At 39.2% G+C, this 21999-nt stretch overlaps 1 protein-coding gene across 1 annotated transcript in view; it reads left to right on the top strand.

The window, feature by feature from the left end:
• The first annotated feature begins 7795 nt into the window (after positions 1 to 7795).
• The window catches only part of PTEN (phosphatase and tensin homolog), a 31960-nt gene continuing 17756 nt past the window's right edge, over positions 7796 to 21999 (top strand). Inside the window, exons 1-5 of the mRNA XM_010283073.1 lie at positions 7796 to 7811; positions 8333 to 8417; positions 11837 to 11881; positions 17210 to 17253; positions 20657 to 20895. Of these exons, the coding sequence (XP_010281375.1) occupies positions 8356 to 8417; positions 11837 to 11881; positions 17210 to 17253; positions 20657 to 20895 (390 nt within the window). The 5' untranslated portion in view covers positions 7796 to 7811; positions 8333 to 8355. The remainder of the gene's footprint in view (positions 7812 to 8332; positions 8418 to 11836; positions 11882 to 17209; positions 17254 to 20656; positions 20896 to 21999) is intronic.

Here is a 21999-nt window from a genome sequence, read left to right as displayed (position 1 = left end):
CCACCCCCCCCAAATTAAGGTTACATAATACAAATCCTAGTTTTTGTAGCTTACGTTTTATAAAGCTTTTTAGTGTGACATATTTGTCCTCCAGCCTGATAGCTATGTTATTCCCTTGTCTCTGAAAGTTTTGGATGTCCTTTCAGACTTACAAAAATTTGAGACTGAGCCATTTTTCACTTCCTGTCAGTAAATATCAAAGTAGTGAGTCTCTGTGCTGACTTCTTTTTACTGAATAAAATTCTTGTATTTTTCTGTGGGCGTTTGGGGTTAGGATATGCTTAAGTACACGTCACTGCTTCTTTAAAGGAGATTCTGCAAAGCATGGTAGTGTGCTGGGAACACGTACAAGGGAGATCCCGTACTCTGTCTTGCAAAAGTTCATGCTGAATTTGGTTCATGGGTTAAAATAGGTAAATTTGTCACTTTGGAAATCTCAGACTGAGATGTGACAGTCAAGCTTCTCATGTACATTGCCTCCTACTGAGAAGATCCACTCAGTGAACGTGTTACCTTGAGGATGGCTGCTCAGCCTCACACGTAGAGTTGTCTTTTGCCCCTGGCGCAGCTCTTGGCCTCGAGCTGCTGTGTGTTGCTGCGGGTAGTTGGGATACCAGGGTACCTAAGATAAGATGGGATGTGGCTTCTTCCAAAGCGTGAACAGAAACAAAAAGTCTTAAGTAGACCTCTGCATGTTTTCACCTCTAGAAACTTGTTGGGATTGTAGGGTTTTGTTCAGTGCTGTAGATCTGGACTTGAAGTTGAAGTAGGAGTTGAAGCCTGATCTTTGACTTCTCAGCTGAAGAGCTTTTTCTATCAAATTTTATATGAATAATGTAGTGTGCTGTTGCATCATTTGTTATGCTCCTGTTTGCTCTTGGCTTTTTCTTAATGGGAAGGGTAGCTTTTTTTGTGTCCTGTAATACTGTCAGCTATTTTAGAGGGATTTGCAGCTCTTCGCAACAAGCTCATGTTTCCTTTACTATCTGCATGCTTTCCTACCTTTATTTGTGATTCCAAACCATGTTGAAATGGAAGTTTAAGGTATCTCTTAGTCGTCGTCAGAACAAGCTCTTCTGTGGAGTAGACATAATCTTTTCATGCTTCTCTGTTACCAATTTTTTGTATTTATGCTGTGAAGTTTGAGGTTGGTACCATGTTTTGCAAAAAAAATCGGTGCCTGCTTATTATGTAGATTATGTGTGGGTTTTTTCCAATCTTCTTGACCCTATTAGCTGTTCAGCAAAGCCTCCATATGGCTGAGAGCTCCAGGACACATTTCATACACCTCACAGATGAAGGGAGAGACTCTTGCTCTGGGAATACTTCCCAAATGCAGTATAGTAAGCAGGTCCAAAAGCCCTGCTATGGAATGGAAGTGAGTTGAGGATGTAGCTGGTTCCCGAGACAACCTGGCAGTATCAACTTCAAGCATCTTCTGATTTACTGATTTACTACTTTGCGCTGCGGGAATTTGAGTTCCCCTCCAGACCTGTTGTCAGCCCCATGACCTCGTCTGGACAGGTTTGCCTCCTGCATACAAAGGAGCTGCAGTTTTGTTGTTCTTTGTCTAGGTTGCTGTGTTTAAATTAGAAGCTGAAAGATGAAAAAATAAAAAAAAAAAGAAGAGAAGAAGGGAAAAAAAAGGGTTGTAGTTGAAATACTGAGCATTAAGGGGTTAAACACATTTCTTCTAAATCATAAAATGTTTCTCTGAGCCACATCTGAGTTGGTCTCTTTTCTTGTTCTTTAAGGCACAGATGGTAGAGTTGGCAAGTGCAGCTGGCTGGCTACAAGGAATCCTCCTTTGCTCTGAAGAACTTTCTTCCTGTTCATTTCCTCTATACTTCCTGATTATCCAGACTGAGAGAAAAATAGTAAACTTACTTTGCGTTTCATGCTGGCTAATGGAAATGCTGCATATTAAAAAAAAAATAAAGGTATGCATGTGTACAGGCTAAACAGTATATATGCTAGGAAACTTTTCTAGATTTGGCTGGGTATATTTTCCTATGTCTTTTTTTTTAGGGATGCTGTCAAAAAAACGGCACTAATAAGAGCTTGGCCATTTGTCAGGACTTTAAAATCTGTTTGAGGACGGAGTGTGGACACTTCTCGTAACACTCTCCCCATAGCTTCAGGCTGTCAAGCTGTTGAACAGCAAGAACGTTTTTTTTCTTGCTGTTGCTATACAGACTTGTTTAAGCTGGAGTTAAAGGGCTTGAGGTTAGCACGCTAACATTTCATAGCTGGTAGGGCCAGATGTGCCACTAGACCACATTGCATGGTTACTGAAGTCAGAGTTCCTGAAAATTGCAGACAAATTGAGACAACAAAGCAACTTTTGGAGACTTCACAGTCACATTGTTCCTCTGCTCTTCGGTGTTGCTATCAAATGGGACTTAGCAGTTGACAGCTTGGCCACCCCATGCTAGAGGCTGGTTTCCTTTGCATGGTGGCTCTCCGCAGCCAGGAGGGTGATGGGTGATGCATAGTGGAGCAAAACTGACAGCAGCTTGTGTGCGAATGAGGAGTGGGCTGTTCAGGAGCAGATTAAAGCAAGTACATACCTTGCTTGCCTGAACTGGAAGTGGAAATTTGCATTCCTGGCAGTTGTGAAGCTTTTTTTCAGGCCATAGATTCACTGATTTAAATCTGTTCTTTGTTAAATAAGATTCATATTTGGAAGCTGGAGACCGAGGGTTGGGAAAAATGGACTGTCGTCCTTTTATTTGCAGGTGTCAGGTTCAAGATTTGCAGTAAGTTTTTGGCTCCAAAGCATGACTTGAACAGTGACCATCATTCACAGCTTCAGGAACACTCAGCTTGTTTTAAATTTCCTTTCTAAAGAAAGATGAAGTCTAATGCCTGGTAGGTCTTCCTGAACCCTTTGATTGTAAAGGGCTAATAGTTTTAAAGTTGTTTTTTATTTGTGTTTTGATTTAAAATCTGTCCTCAGTGCTGGGTTTAAAAAGTAAAGCTATATGTAAATTCTTAAGCACTGCATGCTCTAGCATGCTTATAAAATAGGAAGATTAAGTCATTTGCTCTCTGTTTTTCTGTTAGCTGCCTTCATGAGTGGAACGAGAATAAGGGATTAAGTATTTTGTTTGAAACAGGACTTCATGAAATTACTTAGAAATTCTAATGACTCACGTTCTAGATGTTAATTGAGAATGTTTGATCATTGCAGGAAAAGCTATAGCTGGCTATTTTTGCAACTTTCTTGTGGCTGTATAAGAGCTTAAGAATGGGCAAATATTTCGGTATGCTTTTTTGGCCACCTTCCGTTATTAGGAAAAAGGCTGAATTTGTGAGCGGAATCAGTTACAGGACCAACATGAGTAATTTGCTTTAAATCAGTATGTGTCTGTATGTAAAATTTAAAGCATATACTGCATATTCTTTAATTTGATCTTGGCATAATGAGAATATATAGACAGCTATTTTTGAAAGTGATTATAACTGCTGATTTGCATAATGATACAGGCTTTTTTTCATAGAAACTGGGAAGACTATCATCTTTAGCATGTGGGAATGATTTCAGGCTTTAAGAGCAGTGTTTGTTAAATCTACGAACAGCATTAGAGCAAAGACGTTTCTGAAGTGGCATGTGGATTATTTGCTTTAGTATGTCTTCAATACTGATGAAGCATCGCTTTTTCGTTGTGGCATTTGGTAGCTTAGCAAATTATTGGATGCTTTCATTTTAAGGTTCCTTGGGTATAGCATAGCATTGTCTTTGTTCATTTGAAAGCTGAAGTTTTGTAGTTAGTAAGTAGTATGAACGTGAGTAGAAGATGGCATTTTAGTGTTTTGCTGTTGTGTATCATGAGTTTCTCTCATGTATTTTTTTATTATGCTTGCTAACTAAAATCCCAGCCTCCATGTTTACAAGATTGAGAAAGGAATGAGTGCTTTAAAAACTGTTGAAACCATTTCTGGGAATGGGTTTCTTGGGGAAAGAGCTACTTTGGCAAAATGTGGCAGGGTTTATTTTATGTTTAGTGTTTTGGTTTGTGTGGGTTTTTTTTTTTTTTTTTTTAGAAAGCCCATTTCAAATTTAGGAAGCTGCGACAGTTCGGTTCACTTTGTTTTGCATGTGTTGTAGAACTGCCTCAATAAATGGCTGAGGCTTTTTCCATTTTCATTTGCCTGTTTCAAAAAAAAAGAAGCTTGGAATTGATAATGAACTTGTTGCATGTTTTAAATCATCAGTTCTTCCAGATTTCTAAAATTATCAGTATCATTACCGATTTTGTGATGACTCAGAATTCTTGCTTTGAATGTAAGCCCAGCTTCCAAGCTCCTTTGTAAGAAGTCTCGTCTTGGTAGTGAATATCTTAATTTCAGCTTTGGAAATCAATGCTAATTTAACTGAGGTGTGGAAAGCAGTGTCTCTGAACTGTTGAGCATGGCTGGTGATAGTAGAACTTGCTGAAGATGATGCTTAGTGGACTGTTGCTCCCCTAACTGGTTCGGCTCCATACCCTTCCATGCAGTGATCAGAGGCTGTCCCTGAGGAGGACTGTTTCGTTCCCCAGCATCAGGAAAAAAGCAAGCTAGTACTGATGCAGTAACAGCCAGCCCCTTCACTTGCTGCAGATCTTGGGGCATCTTTTCACAGGAGAGGAAAGGGTGGAAGAGCTTGGGTTTTATGGCAGCTTTTTCAATTACATGACGAAACTGCTATTTCTGCTCAGACGTTTGGATCATCTGTGCAAACAGCAACAGCACTTCCACTCTGTTCTTCCATCTTGCGTTGCTCCTTAAAGCAAAAGGCATTCTTCAGTTGCTTGAACCAACAAAAGAGTTTCAAAGCAACATGCTGCTTCAGCATGCTTGTCAGAAGTATATATTAAAATGGCATAAAACGATCTTCACCAGCAATACGAATGCGTTTGTCATAGTTGTCGCTTGCTTTCGTTCGGTGCGGGTGAAGCCTGCAGGCTTGCATGTGTGCCGTGGACGGGTGTCGTTTGCTTGCTGAGGCTGGTGTCCTTTAACGCCAGATCTGTTGCAGGCAGAAGTGTGAGTCAGCAGTGGCTTGTGAATTGCATTCCAGTCCAATACTTTGAGGTAATAAGTAAGGTACTCCAGGATGCTTATATTTAGGTGGGGGAGAAATTGGCTTGCCTATTTAAAAAACAATCATGCTTTTCTAAAAACAGTGTTGTCCTGTGTCGTTGTCCCCCCCCCGTCGCCCCCCCCCCGCTGTTGGATGTTTGTTTTTCGGCAACTTCAGTTTTTGTGCTGCCAGGTTGCAAAACCCCAGAGCATACAGCACTTTTATTGAATCAGCATCAGTAAGCTGATTCATACTCTTCCCCCCTACCCTGCCTTTAAGTCTTTTTTCATTTTCTTTACTTACTGGCATATTGTGGAACACCTTTTGCAATACCAGCTCTCGGTTTTAAAATGCAGCTGTAATGATGGATGGTTTAGTTTAAGCATTCAATTCTACTGGCTCGCTCCTGTTTAAAAGAATAAATGCATGCAAGCTGTGCACGTACCGCTTGTGCATCGCCCTTGAGGAGCGAGGGAGGGGAGAGCAGTCACATGAGATGCGGGAGCCAAAAGGGGATTGCACTTTCCGAAAGCATGAGACCGCCCCGGTTATTTTGGAACTTTTTATCTCTCTCTGCCTGCATGTTTTCAGGCTTTGGTGTTTGGAGAAGTCTGTGAGCCTGCAAACTTGGAAACGCTGTTGTTAAGATGTTCTGTTCCCTTCGCTTGGGGTGTCTGTCTGCTTCACTTCCATCTTGCACCAGCTGGGAATCCTGGAAAGTATCTTATTTCTTAGCCTCTTGGAGAGGAAAAGCCAACAGCAGAAGAAAAGCATCTGAACATAAACTGCAGGCGGAAATGTGTGAAAAAAATGTGTAGTAAAGCTCATGATTGTGAATAGAAATTCGAGCAAGTTACACGGTAATTTGGTGAAGTCTGGACATCTGTTTCATGGGTGATACTATAGTTGAAACTGAGTTTTGTTTTGTGTCAAAATTAATTTCTTTTACCCCTGCTGCTAGCATGAATACTTGTCTTCTATGGAGAAGTGCTGTGGAAAGCAGGCTAATGTACTGGATTATTTTGCTATGGTAATTTTTATAGCCCTGCTGCTCAGAGCAGGACGTAAAAGGAGGTGCTTTTAAGTATAAATGCTAGAACTGGCAGTAGGTAGAAACCAGGTTGAAATCGAGAATGAGGAGAGAGTGATGGGGTGTGCTAGCTGAAAAGTAATTCACCGTTAATAGGCATGGAGCAGGTGCATGTGATTTACAACCAATTTCTTCTGCTTATGGCAAGTATTAACTGCTGAAATAGTAAATACATTGCTAATTATATAGAGCCTTTTGTTAATTTAACAAAGAGGTGTGGACTGCTTGTGAGGTAAGATATGTTCAGAGTGAAGTTCAAAGTTTAAGATTTATGTGACTTGACGGTATCTGAAGTTATCACAAGTTCTGAAAGTTCAGCAACTTATTTTTTTTTCCCCCAAGATAAGCTTTTTTTAGGATTTGGGTAAGTACAGAATAAATTGGAAACCAGACATGAACCCCTTTCAGTGTCTGTATTTAAGGCAGCTACAGATATTTATTTGTATTTCTCAAAAACTTTCGTATTTTTCTCATTGTCTGCATAAATCATCTTTTGAATAGTCCAAGCAGACCAATGTCTATTAATACTTGGATTACAACATAGTAAATACTAATTCTTTTTTTGAGAGTAGAAAACATTATTTCCGTGTATTCAGTTCTTAATGTTTTCCTTAAGTCTTCTAGTTAACTATGTAAATGCAGAACTTGGTCCATGCTGCTTCCCTGTGAGTACTTAGGCTTGTGGCAATTCTTCAAGGATGGAGTAAAGTAGTTTGTATCCTACTTCAGGCGTTTCTTTGTGTAGAGGTAGCTTGGAAGCTGCTGCAGTGTCTTCCATTCTGATGACTACTCTTTGGAGCTTTGTTATATTTTAACCATAAAAATAAAAATTATTCTTAAAATTGTGGAATAATGTAGGGACCTCTGGAAATCACCTGTTTCAGCCCCCTTGTTTAAAGCAGGGCCAACTTCAAACATACCATGCTTTGTTCTTACTCCTGCTAAAATTAGTTTGAGGAGGAGTATGTTAATGCGGTAGGGTATGGTCTGTTTTCGAGCTGCTAGTTTCATTTCTGTTTTGCTTTTCAGTGAAGCTTCTTCACTAGATTATAATTTCTAATAATGTTTAAAACTTGGGAGTGCTTTCTTTTCTTCAGTTCTATTTAAAAAAAAAAAAAAATCCATATCTCACTACACCACCAGGAAAATAAATACCAGTAATTTTCTAGCAATTTGTTGTGAATTCATTACTACATTGGCTCTAGATGTAATGTTACAATTTTCTTATTTGGCCTTTTTCCTTAGCACTAACAAAAAAAAATTGTTTTTGCTAAGAGGTACTTTTTCGAAGTTCTTTATCTCAGGTTGCTTTTGGCAAGTGAATTACATGTAGTTCAGAATAAGAATCTAGAATATTTTTGCAGAAATAGGGAATTGTTTTTTAATAAACAAGATATATAATCCTTTTCAGATCTGTAAATTCCCATCTATTGCAGTATCTTAACATTTAGGCTTCAGAGCTACTTTAGCAGCTGCTATGGTGGTCTGTTACATAGAAATCATGGAAAGTGATAAAAACATTAGTGTTTATGTAGCCTTGCCAGGGCTTGCATGCCTGAAATGCACTTTTCTGTTTGTTTTGCTGTTTTGTGTGGTATACCTGTTTTGGGTTCACTGGGGACATGAGCATGGGTTTTAATTTGGAAAAATCTTGCAATTTAGTCGCAGGAGACCATTTTAATAGTTTGCCATTGGATTTAATATGGCACTCAAACTGTAGAGGAAGACCAGTATGTAGCATCTGTGTGATTCTGGTGAGATAATGTATGATGGACGTGGATTACTTGAGTCTGCTTTTCTAGTGGATTGCCTTCCTAATGGATGTTAACCATCAGCTGCCCAATAGCATAGACATCTAACATTATCTGTTTGAGATGTAAGGAGATTTCTGTTACAGTGGCTGTGGTCAAAGTACTGCGTTTTCAAAACTTTCCCTCCTGATTTCCCCCCACACCACCTTTTTGTAAGGTTTTTTGTTTGTTTGTTTTGGGTTTTTTGGGGTTGTTTTTGGAAAAGATGGCTTATTACTGCACATACAAAGCTGAAGTGTTTGCATATGGGAGTTGGAGTTGTTGCTCTGACTTCAATACAGTTAAATGTTGTTTTATGTCCATTTAATGCTGTTGTAGAAATTTTGTATGCTTTACAAACGTTTCCATAACTTGCATATTCAGATATTTATCCAAACATAATTGCTATGGGTTTTCCTGCAGAGAGGCTTGAAGGAGTATACCGGAACAACATTGATGATGTAGTAAGGTAAGGCTTTATTTTTCTTTTCCTTAACTTATTGTTGTAAATCTTAGGTATCCTTTTCTGTACTCCTGTTCTGCTAAGGAAAGGATGTGTGTTCAGACTCGTAGAAATGGCAAGATTTTTGCATCTCGTATGTGTTGCCTTACTTGCTTTCCTGAAAATTGTTGGAAGCAACGAAAATGGTATTTTCAAGAATTTAAGGCCAGGCTGCTTTTCTCGGTTGATCTCAAATGCATGTAATTTGCTTTTTAGTGTCAAAAATGGATTTCAGTAAATTGTGTTGTAGTAAAAGGAGATTCTTTGCTTTTCGAAAGATGTTAGTCCATGTGTCTGTTCACGGTGTTGAGAGTTTCCTCAGATGGCTGATGGCATTTCAGAGTATGTTTGCCCATATCTTTTCTTCAATCAATAAATGAAGTGCTTGATATGTTAATTTTGAGTTAAAGTAGTAAATATAGGTAACTTATCTCTAAAGGCTTTTACATCTGGCTGTCTTCAATAATTGTGGATGAGGAGAAAAATCAGCTAATATTATTGCTGGTGATGCTTTGTAGCACATTTTGTAAAATAAAAAAAACCCAACCCAACCTACAGGTTGTCATTTTTAACATCAAAAAAAGTTATCTACTGTGAACTGCTGGATACAACTGTGGAAGGGGTACTTAGTGTTTTAGGAATAGTGTTGTAATTTTAGTTCACAGCCTACCTGGAGAACGTAGTGTGAGAGGTTGCAGCAGCTGCCAGATGTTAGTGTTATTAGGATCCCAAGTTCTGATTTTTAAGTCATGGGTGATACTTTTGAGGTCTTGGGCATTTGAGGTCATAAGTTCAGTAGCTCTCCAAGAGACTTGATGGTTGGGGACGGGGGGATAACGCAGTAAGGGGCGTGGTTATGCAGTGAAGTTAGCAGTAGATGTATCTGGGCAAGAAGGTGCTGCTCACAGGTTTAAGATGCCACAGAAAGTTTCTCGTAGTTGTTGGCAGGAAGAATTAGCACTGCTTGAATTTCACTGGTAATTGTTTGCATCCAGGTTTGTACAGAAATGAGTTGAGACAGCTCCTCAGTTCCCACACTGGGAGGAATCGTAACCCTCAACTGAGACTTGGTCGTATGGAGGCAGCGACTTCCCCGCGCAGCTGCAGTTAGCTTCAGATGAGTTGGAGGGGGTTTCGGTTTTGCATATTTAACCATCATGACGAAGTTCACTATCCACGAATAGCACTGAAAATGCAAGAAGCTTGCAGAAATGACCTTGTTCTGTCATGTAGTAGTGAGAAGTCGTCACTTTTCCAGAGCTGGTCGTATCAGTAAGGTTCAGCGTAGTAATCTGTAAATACTCTTGCAGAGTGTGTATTTCTCTCCTAGAATTGTTAACAGAGGCATGAAGTTGTGTTTTCTAATCGTATCATTGCACACAGCTTGCACACAAGAAAAAGCTTTTTGGGACAGTTAAGGGCTATCCCACAAACTCAAACTATCTAGCCACCTTTCTTTACCAGCAGTCAGAGCCACCGTTTCATTAAGTTGATGTGGGCATTGCATCTGCTGTGTGAAATATGTGGTCCCTGATGGACTCCACCTTTGCAAGTTGTAGGATAGGGGCAAAGGCTGGACTTGGAATAAATGACATGGGAATAATCCCAATAAATAATAATAGGCAGTAGTCTTTGAAGGCTCTCTTCCATTCACAGCATTGATTTCAGTTGCTTCTGTATGAAGGAAAATACGTTTTAGTGGTTAAGTATGTAGATATGTGTAAATTAGCCTTTTGAAAGGGGATGACTATATAATTATTAAGTTGTCCATAAACACTCTGATCAAAAGGAGTAGTGATCACCTAAGAGTGTAATCAACCAAATTAAGATACGGAGAGATGTAAGTTAAGTGGCTGTAGGGAACTGGATGCTAAAGTAGCATTAGGATTATTGCCCCCTATTTTTAAATGAGAATAACGCACAAAATGTGATCATGAAGCATTCTGCATGTTGCAATCAGCAGGTTCTCATCTGCCTCTGTTGTCTTTTTATTGTGGAATTTTTTTTCCAAGAGCTTTTTATGCAGAAATTCAGCGTGTTGGAGCTCTGGAGCAGTTGGTATTGAGCCAGGATATGCCAGTGGGCTTTTACTGAATAGCTGCTATCCTGACAAATGTAATGCTAATACTGTATGAGAAGTACAGCATGGACTTATGCATGTCTCCTGTGACTGCCACTTTTGAGAGGTTTTGGATGGAATTATGTCCTTAGAAAAATACTTGCATGAAAGCTTATACTTAGCTTTGTGGATATTACTGGCAGAAGCGGTGTCAACTGTCCTTGCTCTCCAGTGTGTTTTAAACAAGCAGGGACATCTCCTGGAACAAATCTCCATGTCCACCATCTTCCTTAATCTCTCGAAGTCTGCCAACAGGGGCACCAGTGGGAGTCATGACATATTTTTGCCGATGAAATTGGAATCTTACACTCAATGCTGCACAAAGAGCGTTCACATATGTTCTTATTTGAATGCATCGGTTTAACCACAGAGTTCTTCTAGGTTCTTCTGGAATATTATGACTGATAACCAGAGCTTGTTTTTGCTTGAGCTTTCCAGGATTTTAGCAGCTAGTGTTTCTTTTCAATTTGAACAGCATGTTCTGTCATGGCTAATTAAATTCCTTCTGGCTGATGTGCAGATACACACTGTTGATGATGTTAAGTGTAAACATTTGTATGTTATTTCTTGAACATTGCCAGGTGACACATCATATGTAATCACAGCAATTTTGATGAATCATGTTTGCAGTTTGGCTCTCCCAAGTATGGGAAGTTTTTGTTACAATGTGAGCATGAAAATGAAATGAGTGTGAAGAATTATAGTGGTCTTCCCCCCCCGCCCCTTCCTGAATCCAGAGTATCATTGGGCACTGTCCTCAGACTTCAGTGGCAAATAATTACCATTAAAAAAAAAAAAGGTATTAAAAGAAATGATTCTGGCTGTTCTAACTGGAATACGAAAGTTATTTAACTGCTTTTTTCATTGGAAATACCACTGTGGCAAAATATTTTGCGCAGATGATTAAAATGGAAGTAAGCATTTACAGATACCTTGTGTAATCGATACTTTCTGCTTTAAAAATAAACAACCCTTCCTCAGCTTAATATACTGATGTGCAGGTATCTTAGAAATCAGTGCAGATTGGTCCACACAATAAATACTTCAGTTGCAGGTCAAATCTTGGTCTCCTCAGCTGCATAAGTAGTCTTATTCATAGTACTGGATTACTTGTATGAATGAGGTTTGCAATGCACTCCCACCTTGACTTTGAGGCAGTGCGGCGCCCGCTGAGACCTGGAATGCACTGCTTTAAGGATGCTGCAAATTAAGGTCACCATTACTGCAATGTATATTAATACCTGCCTTTTTTTTTTTTCTATTTAAGGTTTTTGGATTCAAAGCATAAAAACCATTACAAGATATACAATCTGTAAGTATGCTCTTATGGATGTATTTTCCCAAATAATGAGTTCTAAAAATAGCTTATGAGTGAAAGTGGCTTGTTTCTGTACTGAAGCAGAGCTAGAGATGTTTTGCACATTTCTTAAAACAATTAAGCCTGATTGAGAGCACTGTTACTTCATTTAGTGGAGCTGAGTGAGGTTAAATGAAATGCTGGTGTGTATTCATATTACTTGAACGCTTTTAAATGACTTGGCAGCTAGCCCATCTGGAGCTTGTACCATGTGATTAAAAAGTGAAAAGTAATTCACAGCAGGCTTTCTGTTAATGTATTAATGTCCACAGTGAAGAATCTGCCAAATTAATGTTTTCCTGGTTTTTTTAGTTTTTTTTTTTAAACTGAACTGCATTGGTACCCACGTCCTGTTTGCTTCCTTACTATTCTTGACTGTCCCTGTTTATTACTTTGAAAAAAACTATTGCAGCCATTGGTAGTGCAATGGTTTCTGCTTTTTGTAAGTGTAATGTTTTCCTCCGAAGATTTAGTTTTGCAGAAAGCTGTTCTTGTTACAGAAGGGATTTTGTTGTTATTGTTCTTTGATCATCTTTATATGTTAGCTTAGGCTAATTTCACATGTATAAATTATTTTGTAATGTCAGCTGATGTTGAAAAGTAGGTATTGCTTTTCCTACCCCTCATTTTTTCCCAGAAATCCAAGTTGAAGACTTACTGGCTCTCTGAGCTGCTAAGGCTTTATTTATTTTTTTTTTAATTAATATGTTTCTAAATATCTGCATTAATGGAAGAATTACTGTAGTATAGAAGTCCAGACAATGCATTACATTGTAATCTGTTAGTCATTAAAAATAACTATTTAAATATGCCTCTAAATTAGTTGAAGGATTATGCATTAAGCAACTGTTTCTTGATGTTGGAATGAAGTTATACTAGAAGCTGAGAAATTGTATACTGGTTATTGAAGCTGTCTAAAGCCTGGGGTAGGATGGGACAGACAAAGATATGTATATAAAACATGGATTAAAATAAACTCATTGGACACCATTCACCCAGTTCAGTAAGAAAATTATTTTCTCCAGCTTAGAAGCTCTCCAAATGTTAGCCTTTTAATAAACACTGTCTTGATGGCACTTATGGGTGGAAAGGACAGTGCTTCCTAGAACAGCTGATTGCTCCTTCTGCATGTAGGTGCAGCTCTCTAAAGAGGTAACTTTCTGGGTATCTTCCTTTGAAGTCTCTTGGAGCTCAGCACTAGAGATCCATATCATGTAAAATCTGTGGTTTTATTAGACCCTCCTGAGAGCTTCTGCTTGGTTTGGGGAGCAAAGCAGAACGGGACAGATAGAACTTAATTTCCTCCTGCTTCTTGGGGGCTGAGTTCAGCTGTCAGCTTCTGTGAAGTGTGGCTCTGGTATCACTTAGCAGATCAGGGTTTGCTGAGCAGCCTCATACTGAGCTGCTTGTTTTGAACTCGCTCAAGAGGTGACAGGTGAAAACAATAGGTTGCTGGCTGTTAACTTCTAGACTTGGTCAGAAAGTAAAAGTTTAGTAAGACTTCTGTGCATCTTAGCAAGTAGCTCCTCAGGGAGGTGGTGCTTGAAAAGTTTCCACTTTGCTGTGTAGTAGCAACCTCATTTTACTTTAGAAAAAAGTAAAAACCAGTCCCCCAACCCTACACAGGAACAACTTTAAAGTTTTTAAGTGAGAAGAGCTGTGATGAGACAAATGCTTTTGACGTTTACCTTGCTGATAGATGTCTTTTCAGTTGTGGAATGAACTTGTCCAGGTGTGTCAAAGGTTTTTGTCTTCAAGTTCTTCATGTAAGTTTTAACTTCTCAGTTTCTGGTGCAAGAACCCTCCCATCGATTTGCCTTGTTGCTAACTTCAAAACAATCACAGGTGAAACTTCTGTTTTCTGCTGTGTTTACCCTCAGATAAAAACTTTTTCAGGAGAAAATGTCCTTTTACAGTGCATGGGTTTTCTTTCTCCCCAAAACGTGTATCAGTTGCAAATGAAGATTGAAGTGATTACTGCACAACTTGGAAAGCATAGCTTTTAAATTGTGTGTCTCTGACTAGAGATGCCAGGTTATCTCTTTATCTTTATGCAGGCAAAATTTATACACATGTTAAGTACATAAATGACATTAGGCAAATTGTTGTAACGTTTGGTTGTAAGATGGGAAGAAATTGCAGCCTTCAGGTATATTGGAGAACAGTATCTCTTTAGATTAAGCTGATGCTTTGTAAATAATCGACTGTTGTCTGTTTAAAAGAAGGAAGTGGGAGTTCAGAGAAGTTGTGTGATTATATTCGGAATTAATTAAAACACTGTCATGGGGTTTGAGTTCCCTTATGGTAGCTGTTATTTGAAGTTGATAATAATATGTGTATTGAGCAGTTTTATTTGAAAGGATTTAGAGAGATTTTTTAACTGATGCTTAAACAATGTCGGTTATGCCTCATCCTTGCATCTTGGCTTTTAACATCCCAGTGAATGTCTGAGCAATCAATTTCATTTTGTTTTGTGTTTGTGTTTGGTTTTCTCATGTGTTTCTTTAGCCCTTTGCTATTTCTTCAGTATTCTTCTTTATTTTAATGTGTTCTTCCATCTCCTAACTTCACGTACTGCAAAATTGTTACCTCCCCTATTGTAATAAATCTCCATCTTCTCCAGTGTATTTCTTTCAACTGTCCTACAGGCACATAGTTAAAAGAAATAGCTGTAATGACCAGTGTGGATTTTATGTGCATACTTTCTGTACCTCTCTGTACATGGGGTGGGGCTTTGGCATAGGCTGCCATCTTTTCGATAGCCAATAGTCCTGTTGTCAGTGGGATCATGGTTATGACCAGAAAGGTGCCTGGCTGGCAGCACTTGGGGTCTGGATTGTTTTAAACTCGCTTTGATCTTAAGGTAAGATTATAAGAACCATGCCAACCTGCTCCCCTCCCCCCCCCCCCACCCCCCCCCCAAAATTTCAGGTTTTGTTTGGAGATCTGGCTGTGTTACAGGTCTAATCTACAGGTTTTAAAAAAACACAAATGCATTTGAAATGCTAAGCAATGGGAGCATCCCCCAAAGTCTGTGTCGGTGGGACCTCTGCTGCAGATACACATGGGTTTTGCATAATGAAATGGGAGTGTATTTTGTACAGCTGTGTCTGGAGCTCTGCTTTTCTTGTGTACAGCTCCCATAAGAGAGCATAGAGTGACATGGCTATGTTCTGTGCTCAGTTTCTGTCCTTGATGTCAACAAATCCATTATTTATCCTTTATGGTATTCTACTTGATACTCTCTCTAACTTCAATACTTGAATGTGGATTTTTTTATGTTTTGAAGACTTTAATCTCTTATTACCCCTTTGAACTGGGTGTTTCTTTAAAAGGAAGAAGGAAACTTGCCTGGATAAGATTCTTTGTGTTAACTGCTTTACTTCCTAGCCGGCTCAACTTGCAAAGTTCAGATGCTGGCTAGCTCGTAACAGGCCTTGCCCAGCACAGCTGATGGCTGCACCAGGCATGGTGACTCCATCATGGGTGTACACAGAATCATAGAATGGTTTGGGTTGGAAGGGACCTTTAAAGGCTGTCTAGTCCAACCCCCTGGTCTAGTTGACATCTTCAACTACAACAGGTTGCTCAGAGCCCTGTCTGGTCTGACCTAGGATGTTTCCAGGGATGGGGCATCTACCACCTCTCTGGGCAACCTGGGCCAGGGTTTCACATACTGCGACTAACCTTTCTTCTCAAATGCTCGAGTGCAGATAATGTTTTTTTGAGTCCCATCTGCCAGCTTAACCTGCACTGTATCACTTCTGACTGAGAGAAAGTGTCAGCAATGTGATCAGAGCTGTAAAAACTGCCAGACTTTTCCCTAGCAGAGGCTAGAGTTGAGAAGGTTCTGGAATTCGGAGAAAGGGAAGCACTGAGTGCATGTGCAACACCAGCAGACCTGCCTCTGTCCCTGCCTCTGGTGTATGAGTCTGGTGGACAAAACTCAGTGCGGCACATGCGAGGCTCCAGTTATGTGCAGCAGTCACACAAGTAGGAGCCTGAAAGTTTGCATGTCTGAAAGTGTCAAGTAAGTGCCATATGGCTCCAAAGGCTGCAGTCATAACATACGTATTAAGGACAGATAAGTTCATACCAGTCCTGAAACTGGTGTGTGTATTTGAACCCTATGCAGAGTACAGATTATAATCAGAACAGAAGATCTAAATATTTTGTCTACTGAAATGACTCCCAATCATTGTGTTTCAACCTGGAGTCCTGTTTTGAGGCAGTATTCTTCTCATTTTCTGAACTGCATTTTCACTTGCATCATGTAGGGGCAAATCATTTTACCTGCAGAGAGCAACTCCAAGGAAAATTACAGAAGGCATCCACTTCTTGCTTTCTTTCCCCTTAACACCCAACAGCTGATGTAGCTTGTTCCCTTACAGCATGCTTGTTTGGCTCCATTGAAGCCTTACTGATTGGATTGTTTGTATCTGGTTACTGATTGTCCCTAGGCAAGTCAACCTGCAAGACTAATACAGTGTGGTTCGCTGCACTACTAGCTAGCTAGAGTGTGTCTCTTACGGAGTGGTGAGATAGACTTTGATGCAACTCCAAAGTCTTCAGAAATATGCCATTTTCCAGGATCTGTGAGGGGAAAACTGGCTGACTGGCCTTTTGGGTTTTTTTTGAGTTCACCTACTTTCAAGACCAAATGCCAGGTTGGAGAGTAGCGTCACAGTCTCTGCTTGATACAAGTGATCTCCATTATAATATTCAGTGGTGCTTTCAGTAGCCTGCGGTGGTCGTTTTGTGGAGGACGAATGCTTTCTTAGGTTGCAGCACCCGAGGGTCCTTGAAATGTCCTTGTGATCCCAGTCACCCCTAGCACCCATATTGTTGTGGAGCCATCTTGATGTGTTTGAGTTTGGAGTCAATTGGATGAAGGTCATAGCCATCTACTCTGTGTGGGAGCATAAAGCTGCTCAAGTGGCTGGAGCGGTTAATACTACAGTGTTAAAAAGTAATGGTGTATTTTATTACTTGCTTGAATGTCTCCATTGAGAGTCAGACTGACTAAAACATATACTGATGGACTACAGTTACCATAGAGTAAATAATTGTTTTTCAGTAAAATAATTGATGTTTTAGTGAGCAACTTTATGCAACTGCAACAAAACAATTTTTCTGTATGTAACCTCTAGCTATCATTTTAAATCATAAAGGTGATGGGTATACATGATTTTTCCCATATGTTGATCTGTATGTTCCAAGGTGTGACAGATGTTGGGAGTGGCTCAGACTTGTCTTTAACTCTTGTCTATTTTTCTCTTTTAGATGTGCTGAAAGACATTATGACACCGCCAAATTTAACTGCAGAGGTACATTTTACTGTCTAGTGTGTTCTCTTTAAACTTCAGTGTTTTTGAATGAAGGTATAAAGGAGGAGCTGATGAATAGTAATGTAGGAGACTTGGGCAGAAGGAATGATGTCAGATTGCTTTGAGTCATTGAAGAAACTTGCTACATTCTTGATGCTTTCCAAAAAGCGTGTTCCTGACACTTAACTAGATCAAGATCTAATAAGACAATCAGAAGTCTACTGTTGCAAAAATTTTTGCAGAATGGGTTTTATGGAAGCTTCTGTTCAACTCAGTGTGCAAACTTACTGTAAAATTTAGATGTGAAGCTTAGAAGGCTGGTTTTTATGCAGAAGCATCACTTAGAATAAAAGTGGAGAACACTTAAGCCACTGTCACTATTCATATAAAACAATTTTTGAAGATCTGGAACAAACCTTCAGTTGCTTTAAAAAAAAAAAAATTTTTTTAATTCCCACATGATGCCTCTTTGAGATGAGTTGGTTCTTAGACACTTTGCAGAGCTACCAGAAGCAGTGGGGAAACTTTTAGGGGCTCCGTTTGATCAGACTCATGGGTGAGTGGAAACTGATGTACTCATTTTGTCAGTATTAACTCCTCAGGTAATAAATAAATAAATGCAGATTTACCTTTATTCTTTGTGCAGAGGAACATCTCTGTGCACAGTAGTAGAGCTTGTAGTTCCTCTTCATGCAGTTCTTCAGAATGGCTGGGTAGATAAGGAGTACGTGTCTTTGTTGTTAATTGTAGGAGATTAATAAATTTTGGCCTTACTGGCTTATACTACATCATAGCAAGGGCTCAACTTTTTCTTTTATAATTATTATTTTAAACCATCCTTCTAGTTGTAAAGAGGATGTTTAGAATGTGAGCAAAATGTAATTGGTTGCTTTAATGTCTGAATATAGAAGGACTGAAATTGTCATGTTGAAGTCATCTTCACTTCTTATTTGCTTTTACAATATTGAATGACATTGTCCTGAAACCTCATGCAATACATACAAGCCAGAAAAATACTGTAAGGTCTGCTTGAGCAGTACTTTGGGTAAGAGGAGAAAAGGCATAAATGAACAGGACGTGCTTCTAATATGTCCAGAACGTATGCTTGCTCTAATTTATGCTTTTTATTACAGGGGTGCTCAGATCCCTTCAATGTCAATCCCAGCCCAAAATATTTCTGACAGCACCTTTCACAGACAACACTGTTGTAGGAAGCTACATGTTGCATCTTTTTTCTTTTCATCCCTGAGTTAGTTACCTTAGATAACCAGGTTGTTGACACAGGACTTCCCATAGGAGAGGAGCAACACTTCTACTCTAAAATCTTCTGAAGTGAATTAATTTCAAATGGAACTTCTTATTTGTACACTTAGCATGAAACACGATAGTAGTTCATTATTCAACTTGGATGCTCTTGCATCAAATTCAAAACCAAACATTGAAAGCTCTTCATGTTCTTTGGCTGCCAGCTGTCTAGGGTTTTTGCAGTTTCTGAAGTATTTCCATGCTGGAAATAGCCTTCTGCTTTGCCACAGGCTTTCCTCTTTATTTTTTTTGCTTCTTTATGTGCTATGGGAATTTTCTTGGAACATCTAGGAGCTTGGAGAGAGTAATCAGAACCGTTCTCCATGCTGTGTGCTTCAGTGTTAGGAACCAGATTCCATGGAGGATCTGCACCTCTCAAGGACCAGCTCAAGACTGTGCAGCTTAATTTTTCCTAAGGTTGCTTTCTGACTGTGAATTCCTCTGCACCATCACAGGGCACCCATTTCATCTGCTCCTCATTCCATCTTTGAAGAAAATACTGCAAGGTTTGCCTTTGATCTGAAATCTTGGAGAGCATCTTCAGCATGCTGTTACTGCTTGGGATTTTTCATGCTGTTCTTTCAGGACTACTTTGTCTCTCTCTTTCGCAGGAACCTTACTTGATGTAGTTGAGATAGACTGAGAGTTGTACAGACAAATTTGCAGCATCTCCTAACAGCTTTGCTTCTTAGAGATTTCTAAATAAATTCCTCCTTTCATTTATGTCTGCTGCAAAAAGTGACATCTCTAAGTTCACATAAAATGATCATTTGGGGAGTCTTTGGATCTCCCATGTGGAAGAATTTACTGGTGTGTGTTCATGTTCGTTAACCTTTGCTGCTTCTTTAGCAAAGATTATTCACTTTATCGGGCTTCCCTATTTGGTCTTTTGGGAGACTTAAGTGGGCGGTCTGTACTGCGAGTGAATAAACTGTCCTTGCAGATCCCTCCAAAAGGCTTCAGACTCGTGCTACAGTAATTTAGCAGTTCCATAACTTCATCCCTCACTTCTGCTCTTTAAGTCCTTAGGGGTTCATCAAAAGGAGCCTTGCTTGTGTGACAAGAGAGTAGTACTTACGAAATTAATACAAACGCTTGCCTAAAAATGAAATGTATTCATTATTAGACCAGAAAAGGAAATGGTGTTTCTAGCTGAGAATTCTTAAGTGAAGCAGAGTTGTATTTATAAGATCCCAAATCTGTTGGTTGAGATTTGGGGTGCACTTTAAGGTGCTGTTCTCCTGACAAAACTAGTACAGCTCTATTTAATTCTGCCAGTCAGCATGGCATTGTGTGTCATCTTATCTGAGGTGTTAAGAGGTTTGGGTGCTTGTCTCTGCTTATTGCTTATTATTTGCTTTCTTAAGTTTTCTTTCATTTCCTGCATGCTCGCTTGAAATTCTTTCCATCTCTAGATGGAAAAAAAGTGCTTGTGTGCATATATATCTCCATATAAGAAAAAGAACAACTTTATTCAGTGGTTTGACTTCAAAACCCATAAGTATTGCAAGTGCCTTACATGAGATCCATTTTTTGATTACCATTTTTCAATATGAAAATTGTAGGGTTTTGTTTCAAAACCCCTTTGAGCAAATTCTGAGTTTGTTCCCAATGTAGACCCAACTGTGCTCAGAACTTTTCAGCAGAATTCCTATTGTCTGATCAGTGACTGAGATCTTGCCCTGTTTTCTCTTAGGAGGTGGTGTAATTATTGCTAGAGTAATGTATTTTTGCAAGGTTATTCTATGTGCACTTTTAAATTCTAGAAAATTTGTGATTTAAGATACAGAGTTTGTGCCACTCATTTCAGTAGCAGTGTGAAATAGTTTCTTCATGTTGCAGGATGTTTGCTTATGTATTAGTAATACAGAGTAATACTAATATGTATTAGTAATACAGAGAAATGCTTGCAATGCATATAATATGTAGTACATTGCTGAATAATATTGGAATTTTAAAAATTTATGTATCTATAAGGAAGATGGGGGTTTATTTGTAAAGTTAATTTCTTGTATGCTTGTCACAAAGTTGACCTGTCTAGTTGAGCTTGCTGTAATTTCATTTTGAGATTTTGATAAATTACTTCTTTTCATTGCAGTTGCACAGTACCCTTTTGAAGACCATAACCCACCGCAGCTAGAGCTTATCAAACCTTTTTGTGAAGATCTTGACCAATGGCTAAGTGAAGACGACAATCACGTTGCAGCAATCCACTGTAAAGCTGGAAAGGGACGAACTGGTGTAATGATATGTGCATATTTGTTGCATCGAGGCAAATTTTTAAAAGCTCAAGAAGCCCTAGATTTCTATGGGGAAGTAAGGACCAGAGACAAGAAGGTGAGCTATTTTCTGTTCTTCTGTTCTCCTATCTGTATCTTTATGCTTTTCCTGCTTGAGGTCATTTGAGTAGTCAAGCCCTTTAAGAAATACTTTCCATCAGTTATGATATCTGCTTTGATTTAGCTTTAACGTTATTGGATCAGTGCATTTATTCTAGATGAAAAAGCTTTCCTAAGCAGCAGTAGCAATTAGTCACAACACTATAACAGTCTGTTTTTTCCATCTCCTGTTCAAGAAGATCTGGACAGTTTAGTTTAAATAGACTTTTAAATAGCATTCTGCTGTGTGTTGCATCAAATGGGTGGTTCATGAGTGAACTTTCTCATTCAGCATTTTCAGCCCAAATAAGAGGATTATTCTAGCTTGCCTGAATGGATGAGTTATTCATCTCCTCAGGTTCTCTTATCTTCTGTGGTGGTGTTTGGAGATGCATAGTCATTACAGTATGTGTTACAGTTGAATATCCCTACTGGAAGAGTCTGTTGTTGGATGCCCCTTTTCAATAAAAGGGTAGTTAAGCCCAGACATTGGCTGCCTCAGAGCCTGCTTCATGAGGTGCTGCCATTTAGTTTCTTGTACTTCTCCTGAGGAGAAATGGGAGGATCTCATTTCGGAGAAATAATGTTCATGGCTACAAGAGCTTTCTGTTAATACCTTGTCAGTGGTACAGACAGACTTAGCATTAAGTATATGTTGGACCTTTCTGGCATGGTTATGCCTTATTAATGGAAATTCACCCTCCTTATTTGAAATCTCCTCCAAATACAATAAGGTGTGAATTGCAAGGTCACATCAGCAAGCTTCCCTGCTCATCTGCCATCATTCCCTTGTGTATGTTGGTAGACCAGCCCGGGGTGGGGAATCATCCCAGCAGGCCAGTTTCAGCCTACTCAAGTGCAGAGCTTTCTGTGTTCCTATAATATTTGCATAAAGTATTAATTTCACAGTATGTAGACCTCTAATAAGCAAAGTTTCATGTTTGAAGGCTCTTGAGAGCAGAAGTGTCACATAAGGAATTTTAGAATTTAGCTGTTAATTCATTGGAAGGAGCAAGTAACTTCTTACTTTGCTCTCTTTACAAGTTTTGCCCTCTTACATGGA

The sequence above is a fragment of the Phaethon lepturus genome, unplaced genomic scaffold (genome assembly GCF_000687285.1).
Source record: "Phaethon lepturus isolate BGI_N335 unplaced genomic scaffold, ASM68728v1 scaffold50162, whole genome shotgun sequence".
NCBI classification, from domain to species: Eukaryota; Metazoa; Chordata; class Aves; order Phaethontiformes; family Phaethontidae; genus Phaethon; species Phaethon lepturus.
The sequence above is the reverse complement of the archived record's forward strand: the minus strand, read 5'-3'. Positions and strand labels throughout refer to the sequence as shown.